Source organism: Protopterus annectens, chromosome 12.part0, assembly GCF_019279795.1.
Source record: "Protopterus annectens isolate FY-2018-M chromosome 12.part0, PAN1.0, whole genome shotgun sequence".
Lineage (NCBI taxonomy): Eukaryota > Metazoa > Chordata > Ceratodontiformes > Protopteridae > Protopterus > Protopterus annectens.
Genome location: NC_056746.1, coordinates 233,504,955 through 233,524,978, shown reverse-complemented (window position 1 = coordinate 233,524,978; position 20,024 = coordinate 233,504,955). Strand labels below are relative to the sequence as shown.

The 20,024-nt window shown below is 39.3% G+C and overlaps 1 protein-coding gene across 1 annotated transcript in view; it reads left to right on the top strand.

The window, feature by feature from the left end:
- Nucleotides 1–20,024, top strand: part of CCDC78 (coiled-coil domain containing 78) — a 739,645-nt gene that overhangs the window by 370,731 nt on the left and 348,890 nt on the right. The window contains exon 11 of the mRNA XM_044089297.1: nucleotides 6,690–6,869. Within this exon, the coding sequence (XP_043945232.1) occupies nucleotides 6,690–6,869 (180 nt within the window). The remainder of the gene's footprint in view (nucleotides 1–6,689; nucleotides 6,870–20,024) is intronic.

Below are 20,024 nucleotides of genomic sequence, written 5' to 3'. Positions count from 1 at the left end.
CATATGGAACATTTAACATAAACCATGATGCTGCATTATATCAAGCTGTAAGCTTATCAAGATTATACTATGTAGTTAGATTACAGAACAGGGATGCCTAGTTAAGGCCCAATAATGTAAACCCTAACATTCTGCATTTTAAGTATTGGCTTGTTTCTATCTGTTCAGTACTGTTACATGTGTAAAAAATCTTATGTAATAAAATTAATGTTATAAAAATACAAAATCTGTGATAACACCAGGTACTTAAGAAATCAACCCTCTTAATACTATTTTGCTCATAATCACTTATTTAATAATCACATCTCTACTGAAAGAGATAGATGTCTGTCTGGCAAATGGCTTGATAGTAGCCAACATATGGTTCAGAAAGACAGACAGTCACAAGATCACATACAAGAGTAGCCAACACACAACTCAGGTAAACTTCCTCCTAGTAAGGAAAAGGCACTGGGGCAGAATCCATGATTGCAAAGAAATTCCCAGTGAAACAGTTGGCCCACAGCATAAACAACTGGTTGCCATGATCAGCTGCAAGCAGTGGTCAGAGAAGGCTCTAAGGTCAACAGAGGCCAGGCTGAAGACCTGGGAGTTGACTGGAGAGAAAGTACAACAGTTCAAGGAATTTCTCAGGGCTCTAGCACCCCAAGAAGAGGAGGAATTAGGTGGAGTTGAACAAGGTTGACAGAGCTTAAAAACAGCATGTGTTAGGACTACAGAAAAGATATGTGGCTGAGCCAGGTACGGAAATAAGGTACATAAGGAAAGCTGGTGGTAGAATGCAGAAGTCCTGGAAGTCATCAAAAGAAAGAAGGAGTGCAGGAAGAAGTGGGATACAGAAAAGACTGACCAGGCTAGGAAGGACTACTGGTTGGCTACAAAGACGCTAAGAAACAAGTTGCAATAGCAAAGAAAAGGGCATTGGAGGCACTCTACCAACTTCTGGAATGTGACTCAGTAAGGGGCACAAAGAAACTATATCAGGTTGCAAGGCAAAGACAGAAAGATAAAGAAGATAGTCAGACACCCTTCATAAGGGATGCCAGCAACAACCTGTTCACCAGTCCACAGGACATCAAAGGCAGATGGAAGGAGTATTTCCAGCAGGTTCTGAATGAAGAAAACCCCACAAAAGCTGTACTGCCCCAGAAACAGCCTATGATGAGAGATGAAGAGGGGCCCACCCTAGAAGAAGTAAGAACAGCACTAAGGAAAATGAAGTCAGGGAAATCAGCAGGCTCAGATGAGATCATAGCAGATATGCTAAAGATTCTGGGTAAGACAGGGGAGAAATGACTCCTGAGGGTACTAATAGCAGTGTGGAGAGAAAGGCATATCCCAGATGACCGGAGAATAAGCATACTTGTGTCAATGTACAAGAACAAAGGGGAGATCCACAACTGTGGGCAGTACAAAGGCATCAAACTCCTATCACACTGCATGAAAGTTCTGGAGAGGGCGATTGATAAACGGATACGCAGAGTAGTAAAATGTAAGCTGGGAGATGAGCAGTTCAGATTCAGACCAGGATGCAGCACAATTGACCCGATATTTGCAGTGAGACAGATACTTGAGAAGAAGCTAGAGATGAGGAAAGAGTCCAAATGGACATTCCTAGACTTGTAGAAAGCATATGACAAGGTCCCAAGAAAGCTAATCTGGGCAGTACTGTGGTAGTTTGAAGTCCCAGAAACATAGGTAGAATTAGTACAATCTATGTACAAGGATCCAGTGACTCAAGTATGACAGTACTTGGCCTCACAGAGGGGTTCCCAGTGGGAGTGGGAGTGGGTGTTCACCAGGTTTCAGCTCTGAGCCCACTGCTGTTCATACTGGTGATGGACTACATTAGCAAACAGGTCAGAGGGGAGAGATCAACAAAGTTGCTGTATGCAGATGATGTGGCATTACAGGCAGACTCTAAGATGGAACTTCAGCAAAGGATAGAAGAATGGAATGCAAATCTGAAGGCACACGGGATGAAACTAAGCACAGATAAGACGGTGGTAATGGCAGCAAACTGGGGAAATCAGAAGAAGCTGAGACTACATATAGAAGGGAAGATAGTGGCTTCAAGTATCTGGAAGGAGTGATTGAGGAGAAGGGAAGTCTGAATGAAGAGGTCAAAGCTAGAATCAGAGGGGCTGCAGCCAACTGGCATAGAGTGTCAGGTGTAGTCTATAACAGAAGAATGCCAAAGAAGCTGAAAAGTAAGGTGTACAAGACAGTGGTGTGACCAGTACTACTGTATGGTACAGAAACCTGGGCAGTAAAGGCAGAACATTTGCAGAAACTAGAAGTGATGGAAATGAAGTGCTTGAGAAGGGTGGTAGGATGCACACTGTGGGACAGACGAAGAAATGAGGACATAAGAACAGAAGCTAAAGTAGCTCCAATTGCAGAAAAGATCAAAGAGAACAGATTATGGTGGTTTGGACACGTGCAGAAAAGTAGAAAACAATCTGGTGAGGAAGATTTGGGACAGACAGGAAGAAGGTAAGAGGAAGCAAGGACGTCCAGCAAAGAGGTGGATGGATTGTGTGAAAGAAGATCTGCAACAGTCAGGCATGAGTGTTGAAGAAGGCAGGAGTGTAGCACTGAATCAAGAGGGTTGGTGACAGTTTACACAATACACCGACCCCATGTAGAAAAAAATAGGAAAAAGGGGATGATGATGATGATGATCCCTACTGAAAGATGTACACAAGTTTTATCCATTCAGTACCAGGTAAAATGCTGAACAGCAATAATGTTGTTAGCGATAAAATACAATAGTTTAAAACATCGTATAATATAAATCAGCCAATAAAATTATTGAAAAATAATTAAATATCCAAGAGAAAGCTGCAGTAGATCAAAATACAATGCTTATTTAATGCTGCTACCTTGTGGTCAAGAAATGTATTCAGTTACATTTTATTTTAAAATGTACAGCAAATCTTACAAACCATTTTTCCAAGACAGTGTAACTTTATAAAATATTGGTTTTAAAAGCACTTTATAGATACTAAAACAGGGGTTAAAAATAGAAATGTTGAATGACTAGTTAAAATTGTTTTAATTTGATAATACCAATTACATTAAGGCTCTCACTGAGTCCTGGAGCTCAATCAGCCGCCATTCAAACTCTTTTTTTGAATAGATTGTTAAAATCCAGAAAGCAGAGGAGTAAACGTTAATTATTGTTGAATAAATACTGCATGTTGATATCTTTGGTGCTTGTAATTATACTGGTTGAAAGTAGTCATTATCAAAGTGTTGGCCTTTGTCGTTATTATTCCCATTCTGCTGCAGGGCTAACCATCCATGGTGTGAATACTGACTGGAGATGATGGTACTGTTGATTTGACACCTTGACCCCGTTTGCAAAAATGCGGAAAAGAGGGTTAAGGATGGATCTTTATTATTCACAATCAGTGGCAAATACTGATTTTACCCATGTTTGTACACTATAAGCATCATTAACAAGTGCATCACTAGCTTTAAGACTTTCTCTGTGAAGTCAGGTATAGTTTTTATTTATTGCTTTTGGTTTGGTTTAGTTTTATGTTTCATAATATGGTTGTTTGTCATGTGTAGTTGTAGTGATGAGATACTTTTATTTCTGCAGGTTCTCACATCTCAGCATTATACCCTTGAAAACAAGGGTAACCCAGTGAAGGGAAAATTACTTTATTCTCTTTTTCTCTGGATGGGTATCAGATTGTTAAAAACCTTCAGTACTTTACCATGTAAAGCTTCACCTACAGGAGGTGCAGTGGATTGCTTTAAGAATCGTATTGCATAGTATAGGATTAAAGTTTTTGGTTGAGTTCTATGAAACAATGTCGTCTGTCCATTGTTTGTACTCTTCAGTGGTTAATAAACAAATAAAAGCTCTGAAGGAGTTAGAGCATACCTTTCAACCTGCGCAGACTAAAAATAGGTACAGAGACTCTTGAAAAGTAAGTACATCCAGCCAAAAATCTGGACAGCTAATTATCATTATATATAAATAATGAATAGCAAATAACCCTTCCACTACCTCCAGCAGGACTGTGGGATACTACTCAGAAACACAAGTTTAAAAAAACAGTGACAAAACAGATGCAAAAATATAAGCATGTTATCAAAGACAGCGTAAAACCTATAGACTTTGTTGGATGATATTGCAAAAATCTACTCCACAAAGTTGTTTATTTTGGCTTCTGAAAAGGGAGATGCAAAATATGGGTTCTCTTTCTTTATGTTGGTCATATAGGCTGGTTTCCTGTGCACAAAATGGCTTGAAAATGATGTGCGACTTTGGTGGGGTGATTTAAAAAAATCATGTGAAGTGGTAAATCAAGCCTGAAAATAAAAATACCTCCAACATAGGTGCAGTTGAGAGGTTTGTCAGATAGCTACTATCTTGAGTTGAAGTTTTGTAAGTTTGAGGAAAAGATCCAGTGCATATTGCAAAGGGGTAACTCAAGCCTCAAAATAGATACACAAACCTCCAAAATAGGTACAGTTGAAAGGTCTGAGTCAGATAACTACTCTCTGGTGTTGACGTTTTGTAGATGTGAGGAGAAGATGCAGTGTGGAGTCCTTTTCCAGGTGCAGGTTTGTTCATTGTGAGTAGGTAGTTTGACGACTATGGTAAGACTAAATAGAGATGGTGTGGGTGATGAATTTAAGAGATCAGAATTGTTTCAGTCAATATCTGTATTTCCTACTATAAGGAGTTTAATCATTTATACGAATAGTGATCTACTGCAGTGGAGTCTATATTATAAGAGCAAGGATTTCAATATTCGAACACCAAATGGGCGACACCAAATGGTCGAATATTGAAAGCCACGCAAGTGTGAACAGAGATCGCCGTAGGGAATTCTTCCCTTTACTTCAATGTAGTCTGATCTCGGAGTTGGTATATTTAAGTAGCGGTGGGTGTGGGGGTGCAGGAGGGCTTGCCCTCCTGCTCAGAGCGATCAGGTAGGTTTTTGTTTAATTTGTACATTTTTTATTTTTGTTTCGAAGTTTTACAACTTCGCTCATATGGTGTCGGCCATATGGTGTTCGAAGTTGTGAAACTTCATTCTTATAATATAGACTCACTGCAGTGTCGCTTGTGTTGTCTGTCTATGTGAGTATGGAGAAATATAAATAAAAATAATGCCAACTATGAGGCATTTTTAGAATGGAAAAGGGGAACTTGAATTAGGTGGAGTTCGAGTATTGAAGATGCTTTGAATAAAAAGGGAACACCCCTACACTTCTACTTTCTCTCCATTATCTGTAGGGTATAGCCGAGGGATGGGGTAAGCTCTCAGACTTAAGAACATGAGCACATAGTCATGTTTCAGAGATATCCATGGTGCATGACTGTAGTATAAAAAAGAACTTTGAGCATTTGTGTAGACAGACTTCAGGGTATTGAAACAATTCCATCTGTAGTATGGATGAGTCTAAAGCTATGTTAGTAGGACAGGCCAGGATTTGGATGATTATCCCTTGAGACAGACAGAAGGATATTAAACTTATGGGGGCTGGCTGGCACCATGAGGTAGAGACATGACGCCCTGACTGTTACCCAGATGTTCTGTGTTCAGTCAGTTTCTCAGGCACTGGCGGAAGTGGCTACAAAGGGAGACAAACAATGAGGCACTGCCTGCTCACCTTTCCCAGGGGACAGGGTTGAAGGTACATGTTTCTGGTAGCACATACTGTCATAGATCACTAGGTGACATTGGTAGCATGTCTTATAGGAGGATGGAGCTTCTAGGAGCTTATATCATGCAGAGAACTAAGAAATACCCCCCTTCAATGCCCACTGCATACTAACCCCTTCAGCATTCTGGGTCATATGCAAAAGTGGAATGGTTAGAGCATAACAGAAAAAAAAACCTCTTGTAATGGTGGTGTTGATCAGGGCTTTGCCATTTGGGACCTGTGCTGTAGTGGTCCTGGGGTGGACCACAGAAAGCATAGGGTGAGGGGTAGGGGGGGCCAAAAAGTGACATGGACAAAAACAAATCATAGGGGTGAGCTTTGACTTTTTGTAATAACAGAAACCATGAAGGATCCTTTTTAAGCAATTGCATTTCTGAATTATTCATGTAGCAGAGACCATGACCTTTTTCCTGAAAAAAAAGATGAAGGGTGGCATTTAAATATGTATATATCTGTCCAAATACTTCCTCTTCCAGAGTTGCAGAATTCATGCATGATGTTTACCATCGTTTGCTATAGTCTTAAAAAATACTTTCAGATTCCTATTTATTTATTTTGGAAAGCAGAGTACAGATATCTGTTTCTGGAAACTAGTTATACCTTCATATTACTGTGTGTTTGTAAAATTACACTATACACCAATATCTAAACAAAACACAAACACACACTTCTTTATGAGGGGCTTTACCTCACTCTTCCTTACTTACATATACTAGCTCGGTGATCACTCAATGGCATAGGCAAGTAGAAAACTCACAGACAGTGAATCACTATCAGTGACAAGAAAAACACCACTACTGTTATTGAGACGTTTGGAATAAAAATGGTTAATCTGAATTCTGCTTAAATGAGAGAGGGAGGAACTAGACAGATGATGTATCTGGTAGAGCAACGTTGATAGGATGTTGCAGTTTTTGAAAAAAACATGCCAGTAGTACTGACTTTTTTAAGAGGGCAGTGCTGATCAAAATGAGATTTTGTGTTTTGTTTTTAAGATTCTCACTTATGAAAATCGAATTGCTGAGCTTGAGAGTCAGAGGGACAAAGTAACGCATGAAAATCAAATTGCACAAGAGCGCCTACGAGCTGTTGAGAAGAATCGTAAGGAGTTGGCAGATGAATACATTGTCCTTAAAAGCAATTTTCTGGCCTTGAGTAAAGAACATGAAGAAGAGGTAGGTATTATCCATTGATAACCACTTAGATGGTCAACTAATTCCTTCAAAAACAGCTGGTCTTTTTTTTTTTTTGAAAAGTCTTTTGTTTTGTTAATTAACATTAACTCTTATATGGTATTTATATCCTCATAAGAAGACACAGAAAAGCATAATTGCATGCAGTTTCATCCACACATTACTACAAATTCCATCTTTACAGTTTGATTATATTCCTTTATTATCTTAGTTATATGACTCTACACTTTTCTGGGCATCACTCTAAACTTTTCTCTGTACTTAGGAGACCATATCATTAGACAATCATATATACTTCATGTATACATAAAGCCTTAACATTCTGTCAGGTGAGCATGACACTTAATCTCAGGGTCATGGGTTCGAGCTCCATGTTGAGCGAGTCTGTTTTTGATGGGCTCTCACTCTTGAGGGAAATCAGCTAAGCTTAAAATGGCTCACAAGGGCAGCTAGCCTAGTGCTCACCTTTGAAATTTACTTAGGGATTGGGGTTGGCCTAATAGTTAAGTTGTATACTTCACAGGCAAGAGGTACATGGTTAGATTTTCACCAAGGACCATTGGCTAGGCTTAAAATGGTCCAAAAGGGTAGCTAGCTTAGTACTTTCCTATAAACCTATAAACATACAATTTGTCCGACTTGTAAACTGCATCAATCAGCTTTCCAGTTAAGTTCCTATAACCATCTCATTCCTTGGAAATTTCAGTAAAATACTTCTTGCAAGCAGATCACCCTTTTACCAATATAGATCGTCACCTGCAGTCTTCTAATTAAGGCCTTCTGTCATCTTTTTACTACACACCATGTCTCGTTACTCGTGAATGTGATGTTTCATACCATCTCTCCCAAAATCTTCTGTCAGCAAGCAGCCAGCCGTATCTTTTAAATTATCTGACAACTTAGTGCTGGAAACTCCACCTAGCCTACCCAAATCACTCATCTCTTTGTTAGAAACATTTACCTCCTTCTCCAAATCTTCCTTATCCATACTAGATAAGACTGTGTCTAAGTCTTGCACATTTTAAGTATCCAATTACTTGTTCAACCTTTCAATATAAAATTACTATTCCCTTTACTTCTCAGTCCTGAGGGCAACATACTTTTTAATACATAGCATCCAAACATACATTCTACACATTCACACCTCAATGTATAATAGCACATTTCCCCAGTCTGTATCACACCCCTGCTTGAACGAAGATATCACATTATTTACTCATCGGTTTAACAAACAGGAGATAATGGGCCCATTATCATTTTTTATCTCAGTTATTTCTTAAGTATCCCAGTATAGTAAACCTGCCCCATCAAACAAAGCAAATAAAAACAACTGCTATAAGCCTTGTGTAGCTCATGTCCTCCATATTCTGACTGTATCGTAATCAACTACCATACACATACTATGCACATCTGGAGTAAGCAAACTCTTCTAGTCAAGGCAAGAAATTTTTTGTATAAACTGCATAAACTTATAAATCCATAGACCTATCTCCAGATTATTTAGCACGATCAACTAATTTGCCTCCCACAGCTCCCTATTAAGCATATCAATATCCAGCTTCCTTCCTTCACATCTGAACTTGAGTTAGCATACTATTAATTATTTTTTAATTATGTAAAATGTTTTGCTATTTAGTTATACTTTCTGGTATACAGCCAGTACAGATTTATTACTGGTGAACAGTCTTGTTATATATAATTGTAATAGGTGTACTACACTTTCCCATACTCATCTTCTATCAATAGCTCTACATCACTCTAACTCAGAATTGTTTTCTTGAATAGGTTCTACCATAGTAAGAGCATAATCATATCATTAACCCCTCACTGTTTTCTGTTCTACCTCTATTACTAAATACGCAAGTAGCTATGACTTATACTTAATCATTTTCTTGTACTGTTTTTCATAATATTCTGTATTATCTGTATAGTTCCAGTCAAACATCCATCAATTTACATAATCTTCCTGACAAGACTGAATGCTTACATATAGAGGATTATGACTGGGTTCCCAATCATAACCAACTTATTTAGTGTTCCAGACATGGATGTTAAGAAGTTCTCCTTAGGAGCAGAGCTGGAGAGGTGACTCTTGGCATCTATATCAAAAACACATAATAAGGATTATGACTGGTGAGACCCAGTCATAATTTTTTGCAGTGCACATGACTTATTTTCTCCATGCATGCCAATTACAGAAAAGAAAAAAAGTGTTGGTGTGCAGTGTGTTTTACTGGCTTTTAAATCATTGACTGAGTTGCTATGGAGAAGGGGCAATATGCCATCCCATCCCCATTCCACTCTTTCCCCATGGGGACAGCCAACAGAGACTGCAAAGGGGGGGGGGGTAGGATAAGGAATAAACAGAAAGCCTTCCAGACAATGGTGAGATGGTCAGACCAACAATGATGAGATGGCTAGACCCCTCCCCACCCCCCTTTCAGGACACCCTTAGGTCTGTGTGAGCCTTAGCTCATATGGAGAAAGTGTAGGGGTGCTGGAGAAGGTTCATAGGCCTGGCAGTAGATATGAGGAACTGGATAGGGTGCCACAGAATCACGCAAGGAGGAACAAAAAAAAGCTTTCATTTGTATATTACATAATACAAAATTTTGTTTCCCTTCTAGTTCTACCATTTCCATACAGTTCATATTTGCCTTATCTACATAACCTAAATGGTCTATAAAATTGCACCATCATATGATCAATACTATATAATTTCCGGTCAAACCTATATTAACTATTACTTATAATTTGTACCATGCCTAATATATGCAAGAGTCACTTATCTAACTAAATATAGGAAAAATACCAAACTTTAAAATTTATATTTTGAAACCTTAGAGAACATTATGGTTTGCCAAGTCTGAAGAACTGTCTAATCATATGGCTAATGAAGCACTATAACTCAATTCAAACTGGCATTATCAGTGTCATGTAGTTAATGCTTCACTGTATTCTATAATATCCAAGCAGTCTAAGAGGGTACAACTCAAAGTGTTGACTCTTTGTTTAATCGACCTGTTTTCAGAGCATCACATTCAGCCAAATGTGACTTGCATCACGTTTTTCTATAGTGGAAACTACTGTGGTCAGTTTTGAATTATAGAGGTAATTGCTTTGTAGTTTTGCAACCATGGATTAGTATTTCTAAGTAAGTAGGTATGAGGCAAAGGCCTGAAATCAAAGAGTATCCCTGCTTAAATAGTAACTGTGCTGGTACCTTCTTTTCAAACAGGTATGATATTGTAGGATCATTAGGTATTCAGTCTGTGTGATGTGAAATGCTTGCAGTGTAGCCTTTGCTTCAGGTGTTTTAGGTGTAGCTATATTCTATTTATCTGTATATGAACCATTCTAGATGTATGTTGCGTATGTTGCTTGATGACAAAAGGAAACCTATAAGGTTAACTGGGGATGCAAGTGCCACAAAACTGGAGAATGTCTAAATCTCCTCTGAGAAAAGCAAACTGGCAGATTTCACCAAGCCCTCCTTCTCCCTGCTAGACCATTTTACAATTGCACCTCAGGTTAGACCCAGCTAGGCCAAATTGCGGGTGTATGCTTTTCCTCCATATCAAAGGCTAACATTTTCTGTTGCAGACCTTTGCTATTATGTGGTCACTGACTGCTACTGCATTGTCTTATTATGATATCCATAAGATGTCCAATATTCGTAATGGGCAGATTAAGTATGGTTTGCAACCTGTTATGCTAATATTCATTTGTTTCACGAGAATCTCTTATGTTGCGCCCAAATGCAAAGAGAAACAATCTGATTATAGTTAAGAACTGTCTAACCCAACATTTCTTCTTATTTTTTACCTGTTGCATAATGTGTAGATGTTCATCGTGTTTCACTGTTGCAGTCATTACACTTGGGTTATCCTGCTGGCAGGCTACCCGCAGTCGGCCTGAATTCCAAAGTCCTGGTCCAGCGTCGGTTGCTGTCACCTCTTCCCTGACATCAGTGCACCAGGGGTATAAAAGATGCAGCCGATGCCATTTTCTTCAGTCTTTCTTGCCACGTGGTGCCCGAAGCAAAAGCAGTTCGCAAGTGCCGGTCGGCCGACTCCTGAGATTTTCAAAATTGAATTTCAGAACCGAAGTCTTCAATAAAGCTAAGTACCCCATTGGGGAAACTTCTTCTTGTTCCAGACCGATGTCAGTAAAAGTTAACAATTGTATTTCTTGTGGGAAGCAAATACCTCATAAGGATTTTCACTCTTACTGTATTCCTTGCCTAGGCCCCGACCACGACGTTGCTAGTTGTCGGTTTTGCACTAGATTCAACCAACGCACTATTAAGCGTCGGTTCAATTTCGCTTTACATTACTTTGGCTGAAGGTTTAATTATATAATGCCGTCGGAACAACCGACGACCGGAATTCATAAAAAGTGCAAGGACAAAGAAAAGAACAGGCATCCGAGGTCCAAAACCGACGACGAAGCCTCTTCTAGGCCAGTCGCCGGTTCACCGGTTCTCAGTGAGGCACTTTTGCAGCCCCTGACACCTGCTACCTCAGAGCCACAGGCCGCCTCCGACTCCCATGTGGAGACAACTAGGCCTCTGGAAACTCAAGGTATTGGGCCTACGGAGACTATTCCCTCAGATGGGTCCGGAGCCGCTGAGCAGGCATCTGCTTCTGAGGGTGTTTTCAGACCTGCACAGCTTACTATCAGGACTACTTCAGCAGCCAAGACAAAGTCTAAAACACCTATAAAGACAAAGTAACAAGTACAGCATTCACCTGGACAGTCATCCATGCCAAAGAAACAGATGCTTAAAATGGCCGAGGACTTAATTACTCTGATCAGGGGTTCCCATCCCCCTCCTGATAAAAGGCCTAGGCAAGATACTGACTATGATTCCTCTGACCAGGTTTCTATTTCCTCTGATTCCTCTTCAGAACAGGGATATTCTCTTCCTCCCTATGAGGACTCTGACGCTGAAGAATCTATCCCTTCATCCCGTCCCAATAACTTTCTTCTACCAATGCCAAGCTCTTACCTTTTGGCAGCTCCCTTAGGGGAAAACTAGCACTTTTCTCACAAAATTGGCACATGATCACCCAGGACAAATGGGTTCTAAATATTGTTTCCCAGGGTTACAGGTTCCACTTTCACACCCTACCAAGGTCAAAAGGTATGCCAGACCTGCCACACAATCGATGGGCAGAGGCACAAAAAAATATTTCTGCTCTCATGGACATGAGGGCTATCCATAAAGTACCACAGCAAGAGCAGGGACAAGGATTTTACTCAAGACTTTTCTTGGTACCCAGAAAGGACAAAGCATGGAGACCAATACTGGGCCTATCTACTCTAAATACTTTCCTAGACATTCTGAAATTCAAAATGTTGACACTGCAGCAACTTCTACCCATGCTGGGCAAGAGGTGCTGGCTAATTACCTTGGACCTCAAAGAGGCATACCTGCATGTCCCAATCAGACAATCATGCAGAAGATACCTCAGATTCGTAGCTGGCTCAATGCATTACCAATTCTCTGCACTGCCCTTTGGTTTATCTACTGCGCCCAGGGTCTTCACAAAATACCTGGCACCAGTAATTGCATTTTGCAGACAAAAAGGAATTCAAATATATCCCTACTTGGACGACTGCCTTATTCAAGTGGACAGCAAGGACATTCTACTAAAGCATCTGGCGTTTGTAAATAGATTACTAATTTGCCTAGGGTACACAGTAAAGGAAAAGAAATCAAAACTAGTACCCTCTCAAGAGATAATATTCCTGGGTGCAAGCTTAAATACAACTGCCCAGATGGCTTATCTCATGCCAGACAAACAAAGGCAACTGACTCATTACTTTCAAATGATGGCAACAAAGACCCAGCTACCTGCAAGAAACATTCTGCAGGCTTTGGGCTTCATGGCATCCTGCGTCCTGCTAATTCCATATGCAAGACTGCATATGAGGAAGCTACAATGGTATCTAAAAAGTGTTTGGACTCAACATTGCCACAGCCTGGGGGCAATAATTACTCTCATTCCCTGCCTGCAACAAGAGTTTCGATGGTGGGCACTGGCCTGTCACCACAACAAGGGACAGCCTTTCACTTTACCCACAGCCAGGCAGACACTAACAACAGATGCATCGGATTATGCCTGGGGAGCACACTTGGCAGGAAAATGTTTACAGGGCAAGTGGCCCACAGATCAAATGCATCTTCATATCAATCAAAAAGATATGCTAGCAGTCCAGAATGCCCTGACAACCTTCAAGGATCTACTACATCCAGGACAACTATTACTAAAGACGGACAATACTACAGTCATGTGGTACATAAACAAGAAAGGGGGCACACATTCCTACCCCCTCTGCAGGCAAGCCATGACTTTGTGGAACACAGCACTGGCCTATCAAGTACATTTGCAGGCACAATTCCTGCCAGGAAAGAAAAATACTCTGGCAGACGAACTAAGCAGAAACCTCATGGACCTCATGAGTGGAAACTAGATCCGCAAGTCTTCAGCATGATAACAAAGAAATGGGGATGCCCAGACATAGATCTATTTGCCTCACCTCACAACTGCCAACTACAGAGATTCTGCACAAGGACTTATCACTCACAAGCATGGAAGGTGGATGCATTATCATTCAGCTGGAAAAGCCTAACAGTTTATGCCTATTCACCACTACCTCTACTACCCAAGGTACTCCTAAAAGTCATGCAGCCCCTCACGAGCTGTAACAGTCCCAGTTAAAGGAATGATGCACTGGCACACTTTAGCGTTAGATGATAAGAATCCTTCTTTAATACGAATTGTTAAAACAGAATAACTTCACAAACTGGTTGAGCGCTTTCATCTACTCCTGTAGATTTCCTCAGAACCATTTGAAAGTGCTTAATTACATATTATATAATCTCCTTTCTCCAATAGCATCATCACATTAATTAGTTAAAAACAATTAATGACTAACCATGTAAAGCTGTTTAAAGTGCACAGTGCTAGATTCCCTCAGATCTGTTCCTTCCCTCTAATAACTTATTTTTTAAAAACCTTGTGTATGTCTATATTGTTTTGAACATACATTCATATTCACATGTCATAAATACATTACATTATAAAATTGTTAACTATTAAAACCTCATAAAGCTAAAAACTGTGAACAATAAAAAGATATACAAAAAGCCTCAAAGTGAATAGCTGCTTTAACATCACATTTTTCTGTTTTTATGTTGTCATAAACACCTTAATAAGAGAAATATCCTAGATAACACTTTACTTTTTGTCCAACATGGGTTTTATAGATATAGTATCATTGAGCCCTGGGCTTTCTGATGCATTCAGTTTTATTTGCCAACGTGTCTCCTTTTCCATTAGTTTTTTCTTTGTATTCCCCCCTCTCGGATTCTCTAATATGTGTTCTAGTATACCAAACTCAAACATCTTGCATTCATTATGTGCTTCACAATGTCTCCACAATGCATTATTTCCATCTTGTTTTCTTATCTTATAACAGTGCTCATAAATTCTATTTTTCAAACACCATGTGGTCATTCCTACATAATAACTTGGACATGTTTTACACTTGGCTAAATATATAACATTTCTTGTTCTACAATTCCCCTTACAAAGGTGATATTAGTCTTGTGAATATTATCCAGAATTATACTTGTTTTCCCTATAATAAATCTGCACTGATTGCATCTACCACATTTAGTTGTGCCATGCTCACTTTTGGTAATACCATACACACTATTTAACCTGGATTTTAGGTTAAATCCATTTCTGTACACAAATGTGGGTTTTCTTCCTACTATATTATATACATTGTCATCAGTTTCTAATATATTCCAGTTCTTCTCAATTACGTCCCTAATTTTACCTACTTCAGGGGCATATTGTATAACGCACGCTCTTCTATACTCCTGGGTAACTATGTCTGAAGAATTACTATTTACCATATTATTTCCCAGTATAGGTTTGTATTTCTTTCCCCATTCCTGAGTGACATAGTTCACTACATCCACTATCATCCCTTTTGGGTAACCTCTTTCTTTGAACATCTTAGCTATCTTATTTAACTCATCAACCATATCTTGATAGTTAGATGTCATTCTTGCCGCTCGTATACATTGTCCCTTGATGATGCTTTTTACTAGGAAATAATAAATACTAGGAATGATTTTTTAAAATGTACTTTTACCATGGATAGTAAAAGTATATCTTATTTAGATACAAGGATTACTATAGATGGCAATAAATTTAAATCTAATTTATATAGAAAAGACACATTTAGTAATGATTATTTAGAGTTCAACAGTTGTCACCCACCACACCAGAAAAAAAGCATCATCAAGGGACAATGTATACGAGCGGCAAGAATAGAAGAGGTTACCCGAAAGGGATGATAGTGGATGTAGAGAAGAACTGGAATATATTAGAAACTGATGACAATGTATATAATATAGTAGGAAGAAAACCCACATTTGTGTACAGAAATGGATTCAACCTAAAATCCAGGTTAAATAGGATGTATGGTATTACCAAAAGTGAGCATGGCACAACTAAATGTGATAGATGCAATCAGTGCAGATTTATTATAGGGAAATCAAGTATAATTCTGGATAATATTCACAAGACTAATATCACCTTTTGTAAGGGGAATTGTAGAACAAGAAATGTTATATATTTAGCCAAGTGTAAAACATGTCCAAGTTATTATGTAGGAATGACCACACGGTGTTTGAAAAATAGAATTTATGAGCACTGTTATAAGATAAGAAAACAAGATGGAAATAATGCATTGTGGAGACATTGTGAAGCACATAATGAATGCAAGATGTTTGAGTTTGGTATACTAGAACACATATTAGAGAATCCGAGGGGGGGGGAATACAAAGAAAAAACTAATGGAAAAGGAGACACGTTGGCAAATAAAACTGAATGCATCAGAAAGCCCAGGGCTCAATGATACTATATCTATAAAACCCATGTTGGACAAAAAGTAAAGTGTTATCTAGGATATTTCTCCTATTAAGGTGTTTGTGACAACAGAAAAATGTGATGTTAAAACAGCCATTTATTTTGAGGCTTTTTGTATTTTTTTATATTTATTTTTTACAGTTTTTAGCTTTATGAGGTTTTAATAGCTAATAATTTTATAAAGTAATGTATTTATGACATGTGAATATGAATGTATGTTCAAAACAATACAGACATACACAAGGTTTTTAAAAAATAAGTTATTAGAGGGAAGGAACAGATCTGAGGGAATCTAGCACTGTGCACTTTAAACAGCTTTACATGGTTAGTCATTAATTGTTTTTAACTAATTAATGTGATGATGCTATTGGAGAAAGGAGATTATATAATATGTAATTAAGCACTTTCAAATGGTTCTGAGGAAATCTACAGGAGTAGATGAAAGCGCTCAACCAGTTTGTGAAGTTATTCTGTTTTAACAATTCGTATTAAAGAAGGATTCTTATCATCTAACGCTAAAGTGTGCCAGTGCATCATTCCTTTAACTGGGACTGTTACAGCTCGTGAGGGGCTGCATGACTTTTAGGAGTACCTTGGGTAGTAGAGGTAGTGGTGAATAGGCATAAACTGTTAGGCTTTTCCAGCTGAATGATAATGCATCCACCTTCCATGCTTGTGAGTGATAAGTCCTTGTGCAGAATCTCTGTAGTTGGCAGTTGTGAGGCGAGGCAAATAGATCTATGTCTGGGCATCCCCATTTCTTTGTTATCATGCTGAAGACTTGTGGATCTAGTTTCCACTCATGAGGTCCATGAGGTTTCTGCTTAGTTCGTCTGCCAGAGTATTTTTCTTTCCTGGCAGGAATTGTGCCTGCAAATGTACTTGATAGGCCAGTGCTGTGTTCCACAAAGTCATGGCTTGCCTGCAGAGGGGGTAGGAATGTGTGCCCCCTTTCTTGTTTATGTACCACATGACTGTAGTATTGTCCGTCTTTAGTAATAGTTGTCCTGGATGTAGTAGATCCTTGAAGGTTGTCAGGGCATTCTGGACTGCTAGCATCTCTTTTTGATTGATATGAAGATGCATTTGATCTGTGGGCCACTTGCCCTGTAAACATTTTCCTGCTTATATATTTGCATAAAAATGTATATTGTGTATGTTAGCTTTACACAAACCTTTGCTCACAGAGTCTTATTCTAAGTTGTTTTGTTGTCGTTCAGCTAGTGACTTCTTATCATAAATCTTTTATTGTTCATGTTGTGTAATTTACATCTCAGTTGTTTTTTTTTTTAGCCAGATGGAAGGGGTCCTTATGGTCCTGTCTACCTGCATGTTCAAAAATAGATAAATAAATAAGAAGAAGGTGATTAATCAGTTTTAGATTTCTCTTGGTTGCTTGTCTTCCTTTTATTTCTAGCCCTCTCTGATCAGCTTTTGCGTCTCTGTCCCTGTTTTAATTTCTGCTGTATATCAAAGACCTATTTCTTTGTTTAATCCCTTTCTCCCAGCTCCACTCTGTTTAAGTCTTTGCCCCCCTGACCTCTATGGCTGCCTTTATCCTAGTATGTATATATTCCTGATTCACAATATCCCTTGCTATTGTCCCTTTTCATAGGTTTTATAACTGCTTTAATAGTATTTTAGCTGCACTGACTTTCTTATTCAAATGCCCTTGCTCCTCTGTCAAACATCTGTTTTCTCCAGCATTTCCTGAATCACATTGTTTGGTTTAATATGCATCCCTTCTACCTCTGTTGCAGTTTTCCACTTTATTTACTCCGTGTCTATGTTTTCTACACATCCTGTAATATTACCATGTTTCAGTATTTTGCTCCCATTCACCGGTTTCTCTTATTCCTGCTCTGCCTGCCTCTTTTGCCTCTTCTAGTATTTGCTACATCCACTCTTCTTCTCTAGGCATTGCCAAACATGTTTTTTCACCTGCTACTTTTGTTTATTCTGGCTGTTCCTTTTTGTGCTGTCCCTACATATTAGATTCTCTCTTTCAATCTATTCCCTTTTGGTTTGCATTTTTCTTCCCTTCCACCTTATTTTAAAGGTGAAACCATCACAATGCAGCTTTTCTTTACCAAAGACACAAATAACTTCTGGAATACAGTTCCTCTTTACCACATCTCTCATTATAGTAATGTGCTGTTCTTTCACATAGTTCCTCAGTCAGCTGTTAAGCTGATATATCCTTTCCTTCTTAACACTACTGTCTTTGGCCACTGGGAACATTTCTGTGAACACCAGTGTGTTCCTCCCCTGCCTGTACCTAGCTGTTAGCCCTATGGCCCTCCTTTTGTATAACTTTTGCATCTGTCTTATCTGGTAAATCATTTGTACTCACATGGACTGCTATATGTGGATTTAATTGAAGGTTGGCTGCTGCTAGGGTCTTATAACATCTAATATGTAGGGAAAGCTTGTTCTGTAGGCCAGGGAGGCACTGGGGAGGGGTCCCCTATCACTAGTGTACTAAATCTCAGTCTGTGGTAGTACCTTATGCTGCGTACACTGTCTCACTTTCCTTTGACACTTAGTCTAACTTTCTACCTGTACTTTGACAGCCTGCTCTGGTCTGTTGTCTACTGACTCCATTATTCCATTCTTTTTCCTTGGACTTTAATGTCCCTCAGGGTCCTTACTTCCTGCCATATGGGGCATCTGTTCTGTCTTCTGTATACCTTCCCTTCTTGCATTGCTTACTCATCCTTCATTTTCTTCTTTTTCTCTACCCCTTCCTCCTTGACTTGGCTCTCTGGTCTGGAGCTTGCATGCTCTTTTCTGCACCCAGTCTTGCCTCAGGCCAAGTCTTCGTAGTCCCTTCTGCCTTACCATGTTTTAAGCTTTTGCAACCTCCTTCCAAGACCTCCTTATTTCTAGCTGTCCATGCATCCTCTGCTCCTTCCTCATGTCGTATGTCCACTCCATCCTGTGGCCTTTGTAATACTACCTGGTCCATTGCAACAACTGCAAAGTCTACATAACACCCTGTCCACCATTCTTCAGCCTTCAACACATCCCGCAGCCTGCTTCTGCACCAAGAGCTACCCCAGTATAGCAGCAGCCTCACATCCTGCACACCTAACCATTTCTTCACCTCTCCTCCTGGTTTGCTTTTTCTTCCTTACTCCATCTGCGATCACTCTCTCCCCGTTTCCTTTTCCTCTCTTTTCTCACTTCACATTTTTGTCTTCTTTTTTGTCCTATTTTATGTTATTTCTGTGTTTCTCCTTGTACAACTTTTTTTTCTCTGCTGCCCTTTTCCCTTTATTTTCCCTTTCTGCACTCCTTTTTTCCACTGTCATGCTATGTCTCACTCCTCTAATTACACCTGTAATACCCATGCTTTTAGTTCTGTGAGTAGCTGTCAGCTGTGAAAAACTGCAGATCTGAGATAATAAGCATAACACCGGCAGTGTTAGTGCACTTTGTTAGTGCACTTTGAGTGCCATAACACTGGTAATGTTAATGTAGGATGAGTAACAGTAAGTGCCATGGAGTGAAACCCCTTCTCCTCGATTCCCTGCACCTCCTGCTGTGAGCCCCATACTTTTGACAAGCACAACTGTATTCAGAACTGATATCGATATCGTTTAAACCAGAAGATATATGTTCTTTCCCCATTTCAGCCTGTTCCAGTATGGAATTCTGGTACATGAATCGCATATACACAGATATTGGCAAAGTCAACTGTTATACTGCTAACATCTGTTTTTTCTCTTTATAAATGCTCTTTTTTCCCTATCTTCAATGTGCCTTCTTCCAAAAAAAAACAGTGACTACACATGTTCTGAAGTTGGAAAGACAGATGTACCTATGTGCCAAGCTGGCAATATGAGTACCTTTATGCCATATGTATCTGATACAAGTGTCTGTCATGCCAATGTGTACTAGCCTGCAGCTCACTTGTTCATGCAGTGCTGTAATTAACACTTCAAAATTGGAAAAAATGCTAAACCTTTTATGCACTTCTGTAACTTGAGACCTGACTGTGACAGCACTTTCAAATGTGTGTAACAAATGTTGTACACCCCCTAATGCATGTCCTGGGTTAAGCAAGACTCTGGCAGGCATGTCAAGTTGTAGAACGAAAAATGCTAAAATGGTTCCTAGTACAGATAAGCTATGTTAAAATTTAGGCAATATACCAGACCCAAAAGGGGTCCCCTTTAGA